The following is an 18903-nucleotide window of genomic DNA, read 5'->3' on the forward strand; positions in this document are numbered from 1 at the left end:
AAACAAGACACTTGCGCGTGGAGGAGGAGATCGCATCAAGTACTTCCTCTACATCAACACATGCTTCGTCGGGTGGGGCTTCCTTGACTTTAATTCTGTAACTCCACGTTTCAAATGGTAATGATCTATTCTCTCTTTACTCGCAGGACATCTTGGTTGATAGGGTAGAAATTTTATTTGTAGGTATCCTAGCCTATCTGTCAGCCTACAAAAAGAAACTGTAGGTTGGGCATCAAAGTTTATAAATAAATTTCTTCGGTAATCTTTGCTGTTGTGCAGGTTGCATCCTTTGTAGCAATCTGACAGCAATATTTTCATTGTCAATTCATCAATTGAATATTTATATGGTGCTTTTTTGAACATTAAATGATCTTGGCAAGTCTATTGATATGTTCTCTTTTCTCTTGACCCTGCAGTTGATGCAAATGGAAGCAAATATGTGAGCATACAAGTTCATCTTAATTAGGCGACCATACAAGTTCTCTGGTTAAATAGCAGATATGACTTGAAATTTGTATTGTTGTATACACATGCTATTTCGTTCATCTGAATCTTGTGACCTTTCTTTATTCATGTATTAGGAATTTACTTATGTTGGATGACTGCACGCCGAATCCATTGTGAAGTGTGAACTTATTGAGATGACATTAGTTATTGCCTAAAGCACTGTGTTATAGTAGAAGTATAACAGGGATTAACACAAGACAACATGGATTTGATTATGGTATCTATATGGATTTGATTAACACAAGTACAATAATGTAGTTTTCTGTTTATCCATGGAATTATGTTTCGTTTGTTCTCTTCGGTAATTTTTTAACACCACTTTGTACCTTCGTCTTTTCAGTTTTATTCCTCATATGCACTGTTGTTTTACTTTATGTAGTATATGGATTTGATTTAACTATTTTTAGCAGATTCTCCGCTAGGTGATTGGTGAGCCACCCGGGCGACTCCAAATGCTGTTCAGGGGTAAATTTTATTGACGCCCTAGTTGACATTTTGGGAGACCGTCATTTGGGAGAAAACTGAAGTTTTCAAAATTTTGGTCCAAAATAAATTAAATTTCAAACTAAATTTGGTCATTTTTTTAAATAATCTTTTGCTAAAGAATTATGGGAAAAATAGTTTCCCCATCGATAAGGGTAGAGGAGTAACAAGAAAGACAAATGGTTGGTTGTGCTTTGCATTTCCTACACGTCTATTGTACCATACTACCATCAATAAGACTGGCAATGACGGTGGACTTTGTTTCTAGGTCAAGTTGGATTTTTCGAGGAACAATTATAAATTTATCACTGGTTTAAAACATTATTGTAAAATTTGCCACTGGTTACATACTTACAATTTAGAAATAACCAGTGACAAATTTGCAAAAGACCCCTTTTTCTTAAAAATGTAGGGCAGCATCAGTCGATCAGCTGTTGTAAGGCGTTTCATGATATTGGAACCGACCATGCTCGTGTTTTGAGTTGATCTGGTCGACCACTTTGGACGATCTACGTAGGTTTGATATTTGTTGTTTGACATATTCAATCTAGTACTTTCTCGGTTAGGTCTGATCTAGTAGATTGCGTTTGTCAGATGGTATATATCAGATCAATGTATTTTGTTCATTGTCTTATCGGAGTACCAGCCAATAAGTTACCAGTCATCGGCTCATTGGCTTGATAGCAATCTAGATCTGTTTAGTATCTATCCTGACATTGCTAGGTTTAATCTTGAACTATCTCGGTTGGATCCGATCTTCTATGATTATTCTTAGCAATCTGGGCTAGGTATTTTATAGATCTTGGTTGTTTATCCGCCGTCTATAGCAGACGGTTTTTGCCGATCTACATGCTTATCATATTTACATCAATAGAGTAGCGGATTACTTTACCGCATTATTTATATACCAATCGGCTTGGTTCAGTTAGGTCGGTAGTTATTTATGTTGCATCGGCTTATAAGAATTACATGCAAATTGGTTTTAGTCGATCGTAACATATGATTCATTGTCTATTCCAAGTAATTCGTCGGTTTATTTATTAGCCTTATCGATGTTCATGTTTTCTATGATTACGTCATTCTGGGCTGCATACTGTCTTGGTTAAGTCCAATCTCTGTACGTCTAGTTTGATCTAGTTATAGGGGCTTGTCCGATTGACTAAGATTAATAAGTAACTTGACGGATTACGTTGGTCTAATATTTATTTCAAGTCTATTTCTATTAGTGTTTCTAGCCGATCCATGCTTTTTACAGCCGATCGTTCATCCTGTCGGCTAACTGTTGCAGCATCGACATCCGATCGGCCAGATTACTAGTTACCTATCGGCTTGATAGCCGATCGGCTTGTTTTATTGTTCATCTTGTCAGTTGCAGTTACAGGATCAAACTGACTGGCACGCCTACGCATCATTTTAAAAATTTAGGTCATGTACTGGAGTTGTCTAAGATTGACTTCCAGGCCTTCGTGTGTGACACGTTGGATCGTATTTTCGACGTCAACAATCATGTAAGGCGGTGGGGCAAGGATGCGACACCACGTGGTCGTGATGAACGGACGAAGTGAAGCTCGGAGTGGATCGATCCTATTTTCGTGGTGATGGCAACCGATCACGGTGGTAAGTGGACGACGACAAACGAACCCGTTTAGATGATGCGAGTGGGAAGGAATGAAACCATCTTCATCCTCGGTCGCAAATTCAGAAGTTGTGCGAATTGGATGGCAAATGATGAAAGCCATGTGAATTTGGTATCAGAGGATGAGGCACTGCTGCTGCCATCGGCTGCTTGGCATGGAGCAGTCTTTTCGAATTGCATGACTGTGATAACGATTTGCCCATTGGAGCAGTCTTTTCGAATTTGGAGCCTGCCCCCAACCTGCAATTTCATCTAAGTTTGACTTCAAACAGGGCATGTCGAAGGCAATCTGACGTGTAAAGAGTCTATTCCATAGCAGAAGTCAATGCAATGTTGTTGGGTCGGCCCAATTTACTTCACTAACATCAATATCTATAAGGTACTCCCTCCAGTTCCATAATATTTGACATTTTTTTTTAAAAAATACGGTCTTGAAAAACAAAATTGACCACTATTTTCTATTAATATGTATACACATACACAAATATACAACAACAAATACACTTATTGAAATACCTTTTAACATTGGGAAAATTGTAACCGTGCCATTATAATTTTGTAAATTTAGATATTGCCATTGATATCTCACTAAAATGTGAGGCACCCATGAGTCAATGACATGTGGATCAGGATGACATATCTCTAATTTAACAAAATATTAATGGCAGCCTTACAATTTTTCCTTTAACATTAATCTATACATATACTTTCCATGTTTGTAAAGTAAATATTTTAAAAATTATTTATAGTTAAAGTTCTAAAAGTTTGACTTCACCCTCATACGAAACAATAAATATTATGGAACCAGAGAAAGCAAGGCCCACAAGTAGACCTTTCCTCATTGTTGTGCTATGCTCATGCTGATCATAAGCTGGGATGAGTTGGGGGTGGCGTACGAGTGATCTCCTGAGCTCAATGCCATGCTAATTTGAAGCTTGTGCAACATCTGGGGTACACCACATGTAGCTCCCTAGATTGACTGACTTAGGATGTCACCATGGTGCACTACCCGACCACGACTGGCTCAACCTTAGGTAGTTTGCGATGGAGCATTTGATATTTAATTTTTTGTTTGTTCATCCTTGGCTCAGGCTTGCATGCCCTTCAGGTATGAAGAGCAGACGATTGAACATCACCTAGGTAACGGCGTGGAGCAAGATTTAGAATAGTAGATTGGTTATATAATAAGAAACAACTAATGAAATGGCTAACTTCTTACACTTGTCATCACACACTAACAGTTATTTTAATTAAGATACCTAGGTCAAACTTTGCGAAAGTAATGACGATGATCAGATTTTCTACCGGCAAACACTAGCTGTTTTAAAAGATCATTACCGAACAAATTGAGAAATGGATGGAAATTAGCCTTGAAATTTATCAAAAAATCACCATTAACGTGTTAACTATTGTCATATTTATTCATTATTATTGTTTTATACTAATGCATTCGATGCACATATTATTTAGTAAGCCCTGTCCATTGCAGTCCCCATGGGTCCTACATTAAGGCAAGCAGCAGAGGAAGGGGACATGGAGAAACTAACGAATGTCTTGGCTTTCAACCCAGACATGGTTTACTCGATAACACTCGATAAACAGAACACGGCTCTCCACATAGCAGCCTCAAATGGACATTATAGGTTTGTTCACCATTTCCTTATCTCCGTGGGTGTTGATGCTCAGCTCGTCATTAGCAAGAACTTGGACGAGGAAACTCCTTTACAGCTGGCAGTGAGAGAGGGGCATGGCGAAGTTGTGGAGCATTTGATCAAGTATCAGGTGTGGGCAAGTAACATCAAAAACATTAAGGTTGGTATTACACTAATATGCTTTTAGTTTTGGTAACATCAAGAACAACAAGTGCACCACTCCAAACATAAACTGTGTCACACGCATACACACTTTTCATGACATCAACAAGAGAGTAGCATAATAACTTCAATTACATCTAGGATTAACATATCTTAGTGTGGATATTAAATATGGATACAGAAATCACACATGGATAAGCCATTGTACATAGCAACAGAAAAAGGATACACAAAATAATAGAACTCACTGTTTAGCACAACACGACCAAGTTTTATGCCATTTAGCCAATAAAGCACAACACTGTTCTTCATATTGCAGCATCAAAGGATGTGCAGTTCAACAATCATGTCCTCATTTATGTTACCTCATATCCAAGGTTTATTATGATTCAAAACATTGATATATATATATATATATATATATATATATATATATATATATATATATATATATATATATATATATATATATATATATATATGGCATTGAATCTAGCCATAAGAAAAGGTCATCTAGAAGTTGTTGATCAACTCCTCCAGTACATGGAATGGGCAACTAAAATTCAATCGAACAAAAAGTTCCTATTTCTCTGTTATTTGCATTATATTTTTATCTCACTATTCTGTGTGTTAATTAACTTTTGTTTGCATTGAATGCAACACATTAGCACTTTGGTCTAAAGATCTACACTAGCAGATTTCATATTCAGTCAATAGTGTGGTAAATCACCTAGCGGTAGGAGGAAGAACAATGGGTTAATTCGCTTCATGCCACTGTAAATATAACTATTCAGAAAAATACCACTACAATTTGCGTATTCGGATGTGTGCCACTATAACTTTTCTAAATTAGATCCATGCCACTACCGTGACTTTTCCATCCATCTGCCTTCTTCCTTCCGTTTTCTTCCCATTTTTTCCGTCCACAGCGATGTGCTTAGCCGGTACATGTGCCTCTCCGGCCGGTTCGACATGGCCGAAGTGGAGCGCACGGTGCACCGGCTCATCCGCTCCGGCATGGCCGTCGACCCGCCGTGCAGCCCGTACAACGCATTCATCTGCACGGCGTTCCAGGAACACGCCACCGCAGACGCCCTTGGCAACACGGCACGGCTGGTGGGCCCCGCGGCCATGGCAAAGCCACGCTCGCATGCATCTGTGGCACGGTCGCCGCCGATGAGAAACGGCATGAGGCTGCCTCCACCCGCATCATCTCCAAGCTCTTCGAGGCAGACCTGGACGCCGGCATGCATGCGCTGGCGTACATGCTGCGCCGCGGGGTCGCCATGCGCACCTCGCCCATCGTCGACGGCGACCACGACGACCTCTATGCCTGCGTCGTGTCCCTCGTCGAGCGGTCCGGCATGTACACGGTCTGTGACTATTGTGCCATCCTGGACCACCTGATACAGGAGTGGTGTGGCGGCGGGATGGGGGAGATGACGGGGATGAGGGAGATGACAGAGTGGATGGAAAAAATCATGACAGTGGCATGAATCCAATTTAGAAAAATAGCGGTGGCATCCATCCAAATTCGCGAATTGTAGTGATATTTTTCTGAATAGCTATATTTGTAATGGCATACAACAAATTAACCCAAGAACAATTGGGTAGCTGGTGGTAGACTTTTGCACTCCACTAGGGCCTAAATCCATATGCACACCATCACATAGGTTTTATTTGCACCAAATTTTATATCTATGTGATAATCTTAAGAATTTAATTGCGCCAAGTTATTTCAGTCGAGTAATAGATTGTGATTTTTATAATATATCTTATAAAAATATAAAATCGCTCTATATTCGTCTTGTGCACCAAAGAATGCACTAGTCTAAATACAATATTTCTCTCTCACCTACTCCAAGAGACATGTAATGCAAGTAGAATATTCACTTCTTCAATTACATCTTATTTTAACACGAGTCTATGAAAATCAAGTGCAGATACCAAATCCATACATGCATGAGGCATTGCGTGCATCAGTAGAAGAAGGAAACATCCATAAAATGTTGGAGCTCACTGTTGACCAAGGCATTTCCATGTTTTTCACCGTGACGCCAGAATATCTTAACAATGTTCTTCACATTGCAGCATTGAAGGGAGACGTGCAATTTGTCCATCATGTCCTCCTTTATGTTACCTCATATCCAAGGTTCGTTTTGACCCAGAATATTGATGGTTATACGCCATTGAATATAGCCATAAGAGAAGGCCATCAAGATGTTGTTGATAAACTTCTCCAGTACATGGAATGGGCACGGAAAATTCAACCGAAATTAAAGGTTCATATCTCATAGTTATATGCATTACTTTTTTTATCTCACTATTATTTGTATTAATTAGTTTGTTGTCCGTTGAGCATAATACATTAGGCTTTAGTCCGAAAGATATCACATCAAACCCAGAGGATGGTAAATCATCTAGTGGTATGGCAAGAACCATTAGTTAGGTGGTGGTGGACCTATGCACTCCACAATGGCTTGAATCCTAGTGCACACTATCACATGACATTTAATTGCTTCAAATATTAATGTTCCTATGTGTTAATCTTGAGTATCCATGTTGTTCCCATTGTGTAACAGATTGTCTCTTATATATTTGTATGATTATTTTATCTCACTATTATTTGTATTAATTATTTGTTATTTCCATTGAGCATGACACAAGTAGCTATTGCATCTAACCAACAATGTGCTAAATCACCTAATGGTAGAGTAAGAACATTTAGGTGGGTGGGAGCGGACATGTCCACTCCACCAAGGTCTGAATCCTACTGCACACCACCACATAGCCTTTAATTGCACCAAATATTACATCTATGTGATGATATTAAATATTCATGTTATTCGAATAATGCAATTGGTCATATCTTCTACAATAAATCTTACAAAATTTAAAAACAATCATATATTCAGCTTGTGCACCCATGAATGCACTAGTCCAAATACAAAGTATCTCTCATAAACTTACACATTCTTCAAGAAATGAAAAGGAACATAGCATGTTGACATCTTCACTTGCATCTTGGACTAACACAACTCAACGGATATCAAATGCAGGTACAAAAACTATACATGGATACAACACTGTGTGCAGCAGCAGAACAAAGAAATATTCCAAAAATGATAGAGCTCACCTCTGACAACATGTCCATGTTGTACACTGTGACGCTCAAAGAGTATAACACTATTCTTCACATTGCATCATCAATTGGGGACTTCCAATTTGTTCATCATGTTCTCTTTTATATAAGCTTACATGCGGAGTTCATCATGACTCAAAATGTTAATAGAGAAACGGCATTGCACCTAGCAATAAAAAAAGGCCATCGAGATGTTGCTGATGTACTCATCCAGTATGTGAAATGGTCAAGTAAAACCCTACCAAACTTAAAGGTTCTTATCTTGCTATTATATGTATTAATTTTCTTTCTGTTGAGCATGATGTTTTAGGCATTGGTTGTAAATATGATTGGAAGTCATCACATATGACCCATAGGTCAAAAAATCACCTAATGGTAAGGATGGATCGATCCATTGGGTTGGTGTTGATGGAGTAATAGACATTAGTGTGGTTTGAATCATGGTGCACACCATCAGATGTTCTTTAATTCCAACAACAATTATATCTATATAATGATGTTAAACATCCATGTTGTTCCAATCCCCAACAAATTATGTCACGACTCCATGTCAGATATTGACTTCTATAACCATGTGCAAAATCCTTTTGTTCGTCACAAATTCTAAATAAGCCTTAATATTTAATTCATGTGAAATTGGGCTTGTCCAATCCACTTACGTGTATATTCTCTAAAAGTCATTAATTCTCTCATACTTTCTATAAATTATTTAATTCAAGGAAATCCATAAGGACTTCTAATTTCATGAAATGACTTTCTTTTTGTGAAAATCATGATGCTGTTACTGTCTGAAAGAAATGGGAGTATATATACACCTTCCATTTTATTTGAACTATCATCGAAGCAAATGGTAATGATGACTCACTATAGTACTAATATATTTTGTGAAGTGAATGTTACACCCTTTAACTGTTGCATTTGTCGTAAGAATTTACCTCCCAACTATAAAATTGCATATTTTTTACACTCAGCTATTGTAATTGGTCAAAATACATCCTTAAAGGGCAACATAACCTGGTTTTAATAGTGGTTTTTACTTGTATGGCACCTTGTTAGCAAGAGATACCAAAAATAGCTAAATATAGTAAAAAAATATTATTGGTGTGTCAAAATTATGAAAATCACTATTAAAAACGGGTTATATTGCCCATACTACGGTACTTTGTCCGGTTCTAATTGAGGGGTATAAAATATCTGGATTCACAATTGAGGGGGTTTTAGACCAATACCATTGTACGTTGAGGGGTGTAATATACACTCATCTTATATTTAATTATGGATTTCCATTAATTTGTGTGACAAGCGACAGAACAAACACATGGCTATTGTTTATCTTAAGCGAAATTCTTCATCACCTTGCATATGTAGCGCTACACAATATGATGCCTGTGAAAAATATTTATTTCCCATAAAGTGGAGAGCATCAGGAAATTGGGATTTCTTGTTTTGTGGTTTTGGTCGGAAATAGAATTCCTTGCATTGATTACTTCTCTACTTGAATGCAGGCAACTATGATTAAGGTAGATAAATATGGGAACAGCGTTATGCACGAGGCAGTGCTAAACCTAATGTCTGACATAGCCCTACAGCTTTTAGATGTTGATCCGAGTTGTGCCCATAGGCTAAATTCAGCGATGCAGTCACCACTCTATATCTCTATTAACAGTGGCCTTGACCATGTTGTTAACAAGATTGCGAAGCAGGGGTTGTCAGCGGCATCTGTCACTACTCATGGCACCGCTCTGCACCAATCCGTGTTGGGTGATAATATCAGTAAGCACACCTTGAAATTGTACTACGTATATACTCAGTTGTTGCTAATGATTTTTTTCCAACGGTTGCTATAAGTTGCTGACAACTAGCATGCATGGGACCATAAAGAGAGGGACAATCTAATATCTGAACTTCCTTTCTAGCTACCTAAATGTGGACTAAATTTTGGTAGCTAGCTGTAGTCCACTACAGTACATACGGAGAACCATGATGACGATGGTCAGTGAACTTATACAAACTAACCAGCACTTATCCAAATATTAATTGTTATAATCCCTACAGTGTCTTAAGCTGCGTTTATCCAATATGTTCTGAAATGTGTTCACACTAGTATTTCAATACAATAATCTAGGAGATATGGTCGTCAATCAATGCATACTTATTTCATAATCATATTTGTTGCACATGAGATAGCTGATGAAAAATAATTTGGATATATAGTAACAGTATATAAAAGGTCTGGTACGTAAATAACATACGCACTCTTTCAGGGTTATCAGAGAGTTGCTGAAACAGTGCCCCGATCTGAGCGAGGTGCTGGACAAGGCAGGGCAAAACATCTTCCACGTCGCCGTCCTCGCGGACAGGCCCAGGATACTCAGCTGGTTTCTCAGGTACGTGCTGCACGCGGAGATGGTGAACCAGCAGGATCTCAACGGGGATACGCCATTGCATCTCGCAGCCAAAAATGTGTTCATCCAACCAGCTCGGCTGCTGCTCAAGGATCCCAGGGTTAACCGCAACATCGTTAACCGTGATTGGTATACCGCGCTTGACATCTCCCGGGAAAAAGCATTAATACGATCCGAGCTTAATGCCTATCAGGTAAATATTACTACGTACAGTATGTTTTATATTTATATATATACCCAGCCCATCTGGTCCATCCACACCTCCCTCTCCATGCGTCACACCTCATCCACTCTCTCCCTCCTATTCCCCCCCCCCCTCTCTCTCTCTTCCATACAAGAAGTAAAAAAAAATACTACTATACGTAATAACATTTAAACACAAGACATTTAAAAACGTATGGCGCGTTACTTCCAAGTATGCCACATGTACTCTTACCTTAGTGTCATCATAGATTTGTAGTACCACAATGTTAACCATAATACCTGTAATGCTATAGTAGTACGGATGGAGACATAAACTTTGAAAATATATATCAACCTTTGGAGAGTTATATATGACACTCTACATTGTTTTCAAAATGGTTTTCACCGTGGTGTCCCAAAAAGAGTGTTTACCAAAATTAGATCCATCCTCACTATATTTTAACAGAGTTTTGGCATTGTTACTGCACATAACTCAAGATATTAGATCCATCCTCACTATATGTAGGACATTGCTACTACAAGTACTTCTGGGATATGAGCGTTGAGAAGAGGTGGCAATGGGGAGGCTCGAGCGCTACTTTGATTGATGTCAAACCAACATGGGGGCCTAGGGGCCAGCCTTTTGCTATGGGGAGGTGGGTTTTTGAGCATTGGGAGGGAGGTGGGAGGTAGCTTGGTTCATGGGAGGGAGGGAGGGTGTAGAATAGTTATTATAAGGGGGTGTAGAGTAGATTATATATATATATATATAATATGTATGTATATATATGATTTTTCATATATGCATGTTTTATATATATGTTTTTAAGGTGCTCCTTCTTACCTGGTGGTAAGAGTTAAGGATGAATCCTAACTATTGAACTTTGATTTGTATATATAGTGACAAATATATTCCTAACTCCTAAAATTAATAAAGCATTCGGATGAAATTAAACTGCAACATCAATTGCTGTCGGTTATTGGTACAAACCTACGTGCACATGCATGACTATGACATTATTTTGGTTTACAAATTCCTCAAAAATGAAGTAATTAAGTACATGAATTGAAACGCATCACAGCAATTTTATATTTTCCAAATAAACAATGACTGTTTTGAATATGAAATTATGCTTACGTGAAATGAAATTAAATACAGTTCAGATTCTGAAACTTTTGGAAATTTCATATTAATATAAATTTTGATATCTGCATGAGTTGATAAAGGAAATTAAAATTCTCATCTAGGATGTACATACATATACATATGACGTTCAAGTCACACATACATTATTATTCATATTTAAATATATCCTAAACTAACATTATGGCAGGCGTTATATTAGTATTTATTTATATGCAATAGTATTTGTATAGCAGGATTAAACAATTGTTTCACTCCTTGTTTATGATCTATTACCTCCAATGAGTTAAGGAAAACACTGTCCATTGGATCAAAACACAATGGACGGTCTAAAACAAAATTGGAGCACAGTAAAATAATTAATATGTATGTGTTGTGTGTGTGTGTATTTCTCATATATGCATGTTTTATTGTAGTTAAACATTTGGAAGGAGATGTTTAAGCGTCAGGAAATTATGTCCGAACCGCCCCACAATGACTCAATATGGCAGAGACCAATGGGAGGACGAGTTGGCCCTCCTAGTGATGATGAAGTCAGGATATATGTATACATCGTTGTGGCTGCCTTCATCACCATGGCAACGTTCAGGGCAACATTCACCATGCCTGGGCGCTACGACCCACGCTCCGGCTTTGCAATTGCCGGGCACCATTGGGCATTCAAGTTATCTGTTCTGTGTAACACCACATCGACGTGCAGCTCAGCTCTTGTCGTCCTGCTGCTCATTGCGCAATGGCATAGTGCAACGTGGATCGTGCTGGATGCCCTGGTTTGGGCTAACAGGTTCATCATTCTCGCCCTATTCACCATGGTTGTCTCGATGTTGATGGCCATATACCTCACCGTTTTACCATCGTCCTAGTGGCATATGGAATAACTGTTACTTGCGCACAAAGATATAAACTGGCGGGTTAATTTCTTCAATACAAAATAGTTACTAGTGGATATTGTAATTGGAATATGTGGCATATGGGAATTCCGGGGGTTTAAATTCCACACTTCTAAAACCAAATATATGGATGCCATGTAAAACTTCTTTTGTGTGATAATATCAAGGGAATTGTTTTTAGGGTATGTATCACCCTGAATATTATGTTATTACTTCAGACATACTTTTAATTCAGTGCTTCGTATTTCAAATATCCAAAGTTTTAATAAAAAATCAGCAATAAATTTTATTGTTGTGAAATAAATTTTGTATGGAAGTTAACACACTTTTCCTGTTGACACCGTTTTCCTACTTTAAGATTTATATTAAATTATCTCTCTAATAGTTTCCAAATACAATTCAGAGGTTGTTCGATCTTGTACGTGGATTTATACTAAATTAGTGGATTCCCCCAGCATAATATGACGCTTAATAAAAGTAAAATTAGATTTGATATACCACTCTTAACTTGTATTTTCATAGGCAAAATTGTATTTGCTATACAATTATATCGATCAGTTTCCTATTTTCTCAGTTAATATGAGAATTTAAAGTCTCCAGAGTCAGCGTGGTTGTTAGTGTCCTATATGTACCATGCTTCATATATATGGACTATGGCCGCGTTTGGGAGTGGGGGTGCGGAGCGTTAGCTATCCGGCATGAAAAACGTCATAACAGATTAGTATATGATTAATTAAGGGATAATTGCTTATCTGACCCTACTTCGAAGGCTAACTATGAAACTGACCCTCATTTTTCAGTTTTACAGATTTGACACACTTTTTCAAAAATGAAGCAGCCGTCTGACCTTGCCGTTAGGGTTTAGGGTAAATGAAATAAAAAAAATAAATTTTAATTATGATTGGACTAAACTGCCCCTCCTTTTCCTCCAATCTATCTCACTCTCTCAACTCTCACGGGCGCTTGGGGAGAGGGTGACCGGCGACCGACGCTGGAGGGGGCGGCTGCGGCTGCCAGTCGTTGGGGAGGCGACGGAGAGAGACGGCGTCAGCGCCAGCGGCGGCGTTTGGGGAGAGCGGCGGTGTCGGCGGCGGCGTTGGGGAGAGGCGGCATCGGTGGTGGCGGTGGGGGAGAGAGGCAACGTAGGCGGTGGCCGACGGCCGCGTGCGTCGGGCTAGGGGACGCTGGATTTTGGCGACCACACCACCGCGCTGTGCCGGCCGCTTTGAGTTTCCTGTGGCCGGACGGACGCATCGTCGCCATCCCCGACCCCTCTTTGCCTCCTTTCTCGACCAACCTGAGTTTTGGAGGTTAGAACAGATTGTTGCACTTCAGCGGCGGCGGCATCGTCGTAGCTCCGGCGGCATCACCTCGCGGCGGCGTGACGACGTCCAGTCCGGGAGCATTGTTACCCATGCTATCAAATTAACCTCAAATCTATCAAATAAAAACCAAATTTCAAATTATATTAATTTGCGTTCAAATTTATCGAATTTAAAATTATATATATCAAACTAACCTCAAATCTATCAAATAAAAACTAAATTTCGAATTATATTAATTTAAATACAAATTTATCGAATTTGAAATTATATGTATCAAACTATCGAATATAGTTCAAACTTTATTCCAATTTTTCTAAATAAATATTTACATTTATTTCCTATAAGTTAACATACTGGTCAAAAGAGCAAGGGCAAATCGGTCAAGTCGTTCTCCATTTAACACCGTTATATGGCTTTCACGGAGTAGGGTCACTCAGCTGCTTCGTTTTTGAAAAAGAGGGTCAAATCTGCAAAACTGAAAAAGTAGGGTCAAATCCATAGTTCGCGTTCAAAGTAGATTCAGATTTGCAATTGCCCCATTAATTAATCATTAATTATTAAAAAAATAAAATTGATTAATATAATTTTTTAAAACAATTTTCCTATAGAAAACTATTGCAAAAAATATACCGTTTAGCAGTTCAGGAAGCGTGCGCGCGGAAAACAAGGGGGTTTACATAACTTAGCCCCGGGGAATAACGCGGCCTAAGGCATCTATGGGAATACCACATACCCTAAAGCTTGAACATATATGGTTGAGGAAGGAAACCGTACCTGATTAAGCTAAGACTATGAAGTCGTACATGGATTTGAATGAACCTACCCGCTTGTATTACAAGAGCATTCTTGGGAGTCCCCTGGGAGAAGGGAATATTTGTTAGTACTATAAATGCAATAGCCTCTATGAAAGAGAGGTAACTGAAACACAACCGTTTTTCTGAACAAATTGACCCTTTTCGGAAACTTTAACCAAAACTAGGCTACCGGGTCAGCACCAATGAGAGCTCCCAGCATGGACGGGGAGCCGATCCGCCCGCCGACGTGTCAGGGGTCTCAACACTAAGGGGCTTGGCGCTGATCCGGTGAGCTCAGCACCAATGGGCCTGGCGGTGAGCTCCTGTATTTAGTGTCAGCCCCGAGCCCCCACACTTTCTTCTTCCTTCCTCTCTCGCGGCTAGGGTTTGTCACAGCGTCAGTTGTCTCTCTCTTCTCCTCCCTAAACCTCCTCAAATCCGCTACAAATCAAGGGGATTTCGTCGGGATTGAGTTGGAGATTGTTTGTGAAGGTAAACTGCCCCAAAACCCCTAATTTTCCCTCCTTTTTATGTTAAATTTGAATTGTTTTGGTTGTAACCTTGATTAGTGAAAAATTGGTCGGCATGCATTAGTAATTTCGATTTATGCAATTTTCAACCAATATTTGGATGCATGGTGATGGCTAGGCTGTGTTATTTTCTTGCAATCTCAATTGTAAGATTTAATAGTAGACTGTGAAATCAAAAATATATTTAGATGTGTTGAAGAAGGCCCAAAAAATGTTAAGTTATTACCTGCAAATTATTTTGTAGTGTTCATAGCATGATAATTAGAGGTTCTATTGCAATTATTTAGCTCTAAAACTATTGTTATTGAAAGTCTATCCCGATTACAATATTCTAAATAACCTTTTGATGAACATGTCAATTTTGAATATTCCGAATAGCCTTGCTTTGTTTTGCTTATAGAAATTTCATAAGTACTTTGACGAGGATTTATCGATCCTCTCATTAACAAGTATGAAAGGTCTTGGCATAGACATATATATTTGTTTAGATACACATATTGACATCCATAATTTTTCTTCAATTAAAAATATAGGGCATAGTAATTTGATCTGTTGGGTACCGTCGTTACGAAAAATTCATATATCTTTGTTGATTTTCATTTATACTCACTACAATTTGATATATTGGGTATATATCGTTACACTACAAAAGAGTTTTATTTCTTGGCTACATTGTTTGGATAAATCTTAGCTAAAATTTAATACATTCCTAATGCAATTTTTAGCCAGGAGGGGCTTAAGCCCAAGCCGACCCACGCCTGGTTCTGCCCTTGTATGTGGGATAACTCTCTATTTAGCCCCCTCAACTATCTATCTTGTTTGTTTGAAAGAGTCCTTTAGCTTTAAAACTGAGAAGTTGAACACGCTGAACCCATAAAACTATCGACTAAGCTTCACTCGTTCCAAACATAGATGGTTTTGCTTAAAGTGGGGTTTGCATCAGCATGTGGTAGTTTATAGGGATGGCAATTTCACCCATAGGGTTAGGGCCCAGACCGTACCGGGCCAGGGCCAGGGGTATTTTGAACCCATAGGGATTCAGAGCCAAGCCCCAATCTTTGCCGAGGACGAGGGCAGGGGAATGCGTTCACCTATGGGTCACCCGCGGGTCCCCGAGGAGCTATATCAGACTTCAAAAGTATAGTGCATCGAAGGCCCGAAAACCCAAATCACATCTATAACCCTAGCTTAGTAAAGATAAGTCGGTGGCGTCGACGGGGCGAAGGCACAGAGCCAATCGGGGTAGGGCGAAGCTAGCAAAAATCGGGGCGAAGCCCGGCAACGATGGGGCGGAGCTAGCGGGACGGTGTGGGGACCTAGCGAGGACTGGCCAGGCTGGTCCAGTGCTAACGAGGTGGTGGCGTGGAGCCATCCTACGGTGGGGCGGAGCTAGCAGTGTGGCAGCACGGCGATGACGACCAGGTAGCCATGGTCCCAACCAAAGCGTTTTGTGCAAAAACCTGCCAGATACGTGTCCCCGGCGGTGGTTGGTCCACAGCTACCTGCAACAGACAATGCAACCAGTGTCGAGCTGAGGGAGTACATATTGGATAGCCTGAACAGGTTTGCTACATAGCTACCCTTCTTTTTTCCAAATTAAATATAAATGTTGCTCATGTCTTTTGTTTCTGCTGGCCACACATTATCTGGCCGTATGATACGTCCCATTGAATGATCTTATACCCCTTTTTTTTCTTTGTCTCACGGTGTTAAGCTTGTAGAGGTCGACAACCATGTCGTGTGTGGAACAGATGTGGAGGAATCGTTTGCCAACGAGAAACTGATGGAGAGGATGTTCATCGATTGTTTCGGTTCTATTCTGTACAAAGAAGATATGAGGAGCAGACATGGAAGTTTTGGGAAACGTATTTTCATCCCTACCAGTATATCGGTAACGTCAACTAGTAACCCAACACTGCCCCCAAACCCTTTTATGTTCTTGCCTTCTTGTTTAACTAACATGTTGAGTTTGTTTCATTTTCTGGATGTAGTACCTTTTGAACTAGATTTTATTAAGATCAGTGGGAAGTTCGAAAAGTTCGCTGCCGAAGCACTAGCTGGACACCTTAGAGACTTCATGAACCCGATTAACACATCGAAGATGCAGCTAGTAAGCTAAACATTATATCTTGAATTTTTTCTATGTATAATCCCCGTGTAAGAGAACCATATTTCAGTCTGTTTCGTCACTTTCCCTTTTATATTTTACAAGCAGCGAACTGATTCACCGTGTTTTACTGGAAATATCGCATCAGCAGATCATTGTACCTATATTGCACAATACCCATTGGTCACTGTACGCAATAAATCTCGACCACAAGCACGTCGATATAATGGATTCCAACCATTACAAGCTGATTGGAACGGCAGTCAACAACCACCATGGTGCCTTATTAAAAAGGATCATGTAGCGGCTCAACGACGCCTTTTAGACGATAGTTCCAAAAAGTTTCCAGCGATTCGGCGGGTTTAGAAAGAACTTCATTGAATGCCCTAACATGCTCACATGCTCAAACGACTGTGCATTTTTTGTCACGAGGTACATGGAGGTATACGATGGCAACAGGGAACCCATAGAGAAGTTATCCATTCCGGTGAGTACTTTTGTTCATAGACACCAGTTGTCGTTATATATTTCACTTGCGTATCAATTCATAACAGTGTTTCCCAAACCGAAGCTCACAACTTATGATGATCACATCGCAGACCGACTCAACTGTAAGATCAAGGAGTGATCTACATGTTTTTGTGATGAATAAATTGGTGGTTTGCGAGATAAATGTTTTTGTGATATTTGACTGGGCGGTCAGACCGTAGGTATATGGGCAGTCAGACCTTTCAGATAATTGCGGTCAAATCATAGGTATTTGGACGGTCAGACCAGCAGGTCAGCCCCGAAAGTTTCAGCTTTTGGTTTTCTTTTCGGTTTCGGATTTGTTCTTCGTGAATTCGACTTCTAGTTGGTTTCTATACGTATCGGTACTGTTGTTTTACTAATCTTGAGTCAAGTTGGAGATAGCTTGGTCTCGGAATATGGTTTCTTTGTTTGATTCATGTGTAGGTGACTATATGTCTCGAGAGAGTGTTGCCGGCGATGGATCGGGAGTTAACTTGGAGATAAGTTCACGTCCGGCGGTTGGGATATCATGCGGGATACTTAGGCTAGAGTTCAATGCACGTGGTAGTGAGGATTCCATATGGCATACGATGGAGATATTGTGTGCGTATGGGATATGAAAGTTGAATTCGGATAGAGTCCGGATTTGAGAAGATTTGTTGTATTAGAGATAGAGATATGGTTAGTTACGGATAAGGATTGGTTTCTCACGAGATTGGGAGTCCTAATTCGTGGGCCTTGCATACCCACGTCGAGGTTATAAATAGGTACCGAGAGGTATGCCCCCGGAGAGCTTTTTTGTGCCGTTTGAGAGAAAAAGTTAGGGTATCGACTCTATTTCGATATTAGATCGAAAGTTTTGGTTAGGAGTGCTTTCTATGCACTTTGTAAACACTGGTTGATCAATAAAAGTCGAGAGATTCCATCTACATCTTGAAGCTTTGTCGATCGGCATTTTTCCAGGTTCCCGACGGTCTAACCGCAGGTAGGCTGGCAGTCTGACCGGCCACTCAACGTCGGTCTGACCGAGGTTATGCGAGCGGTCTGACCGAACATATAACGTCGGTCTGACCGGTGGCATAAACGCAGTGCGACCGAAGGTTTCGGTAAGGCTTTTGTGAAGGTAATCTTTTATTTCCGTGAAAAGATTTGGTTTTTTGATCGACCTACAATTCACCCCCCTTTTGTAGTTCTTTTACTCTGTTGCGATCCTACAAGTGATATCAGAGCCTCGTTTTCTTGCCATGGCTCACAAATTCACAACGAAGCCTCATGTTTTTGATGGATTGGATTTTCTTTATTGGTGTGATAAGATGTAATCTTATATTATGGCTGAAGATTATGATGTTTGGCAAAAAGTTGCTCAGCCATATGAGATTCCTGAACAGATTAATACTCCTGCTTTGAAAACCGAGTTTAGCAACAATTGCAAA

The 18903-nt window shown here is 39.7% G+C and overlaps 1 protein-coding gene and 1 long non-coding RNA gene across 3 annotated transcripts; both read left to right on the top strand.

Annotated features, from left to right (window-relative positions):
* The first annotated feature begins 4120 nt into the window (after positions 1 to 4120).
* On the top strand, positions 4121 to 12177 carry LOC102721702. Its single transcript, XM_006664975.1, has 5 exons — positions 4121 to 4418; positions 5515 to 5813; positions 6384 to 6592; positions 9847 to 10180; positions 11731 to 12177. Exons 1-5 carry the CDS (start codon positions 4121 to 4123, stop codon positions 12175 to 12177), a joined length of 1587 nt encoding a protein of 528 aa, XP_006665038.1.
* A 2492-nt stretch (positions 12178 to 14669) lies between these two features.
* On the top strand, positions 14670 to 18388 carry LOC107305513. Of its 2 annotated transcripts, none has more exons than XR_001551765.2 (4): positions 14670 to 14815; positions 16568 to 16744; positions 16845 to 17447; positions 17560 to 18388. It is a non-coding gene; the product is annotated as an uncharacterized LOC107305513 (long non-coding RNA). The 2 variants fall into 2 exon arrangements; XR_001551766.2 differs by having other exon boundaries at positions 16575 to 16744.
* Positions 18389 to 18903: the final 515 nt, after the last annotated feature.

This window comes from Oryza brachyantha, chromosome 9 (genome assembly GCF_000231095.2).
Source record: "Oryza brachyantha chromosome 9, ObraRS2, whole genome shotgun sequence".
Classification (NCBI taxonomy): domain Eukaryota; kingdom Viridiplantae; phylum Streptophyta; class Magnoliopsida; order Poales; family Poaceae; genus Oryza; species Oryza brachyantha.

Bases quoted from the DNA above. Each gene is read 5' to 3' on its own strand.
- LOC102721702 (XM_006664975.1), top strand. From the start codon at position 4,121: ATGGGTCCTACATTAAGGCAAGCAGCAGAGGAAGGGGACATGGAGAAA. The intron at 4,419-5,514 runs GTAACATCAAAA...ACGGCGTTCCAG, and splicing joins CAAGTATCAGGTGTGGGCAA to GAACACGCCACCGCAGACGC. The intron at 6,593-9,846 runs GTTCGTTTTGAC...GCACTCTTTCAG, and splicing joins TATGTTACCTCATATCCAAG to GGTTATCAGAGAGTTGCTGA.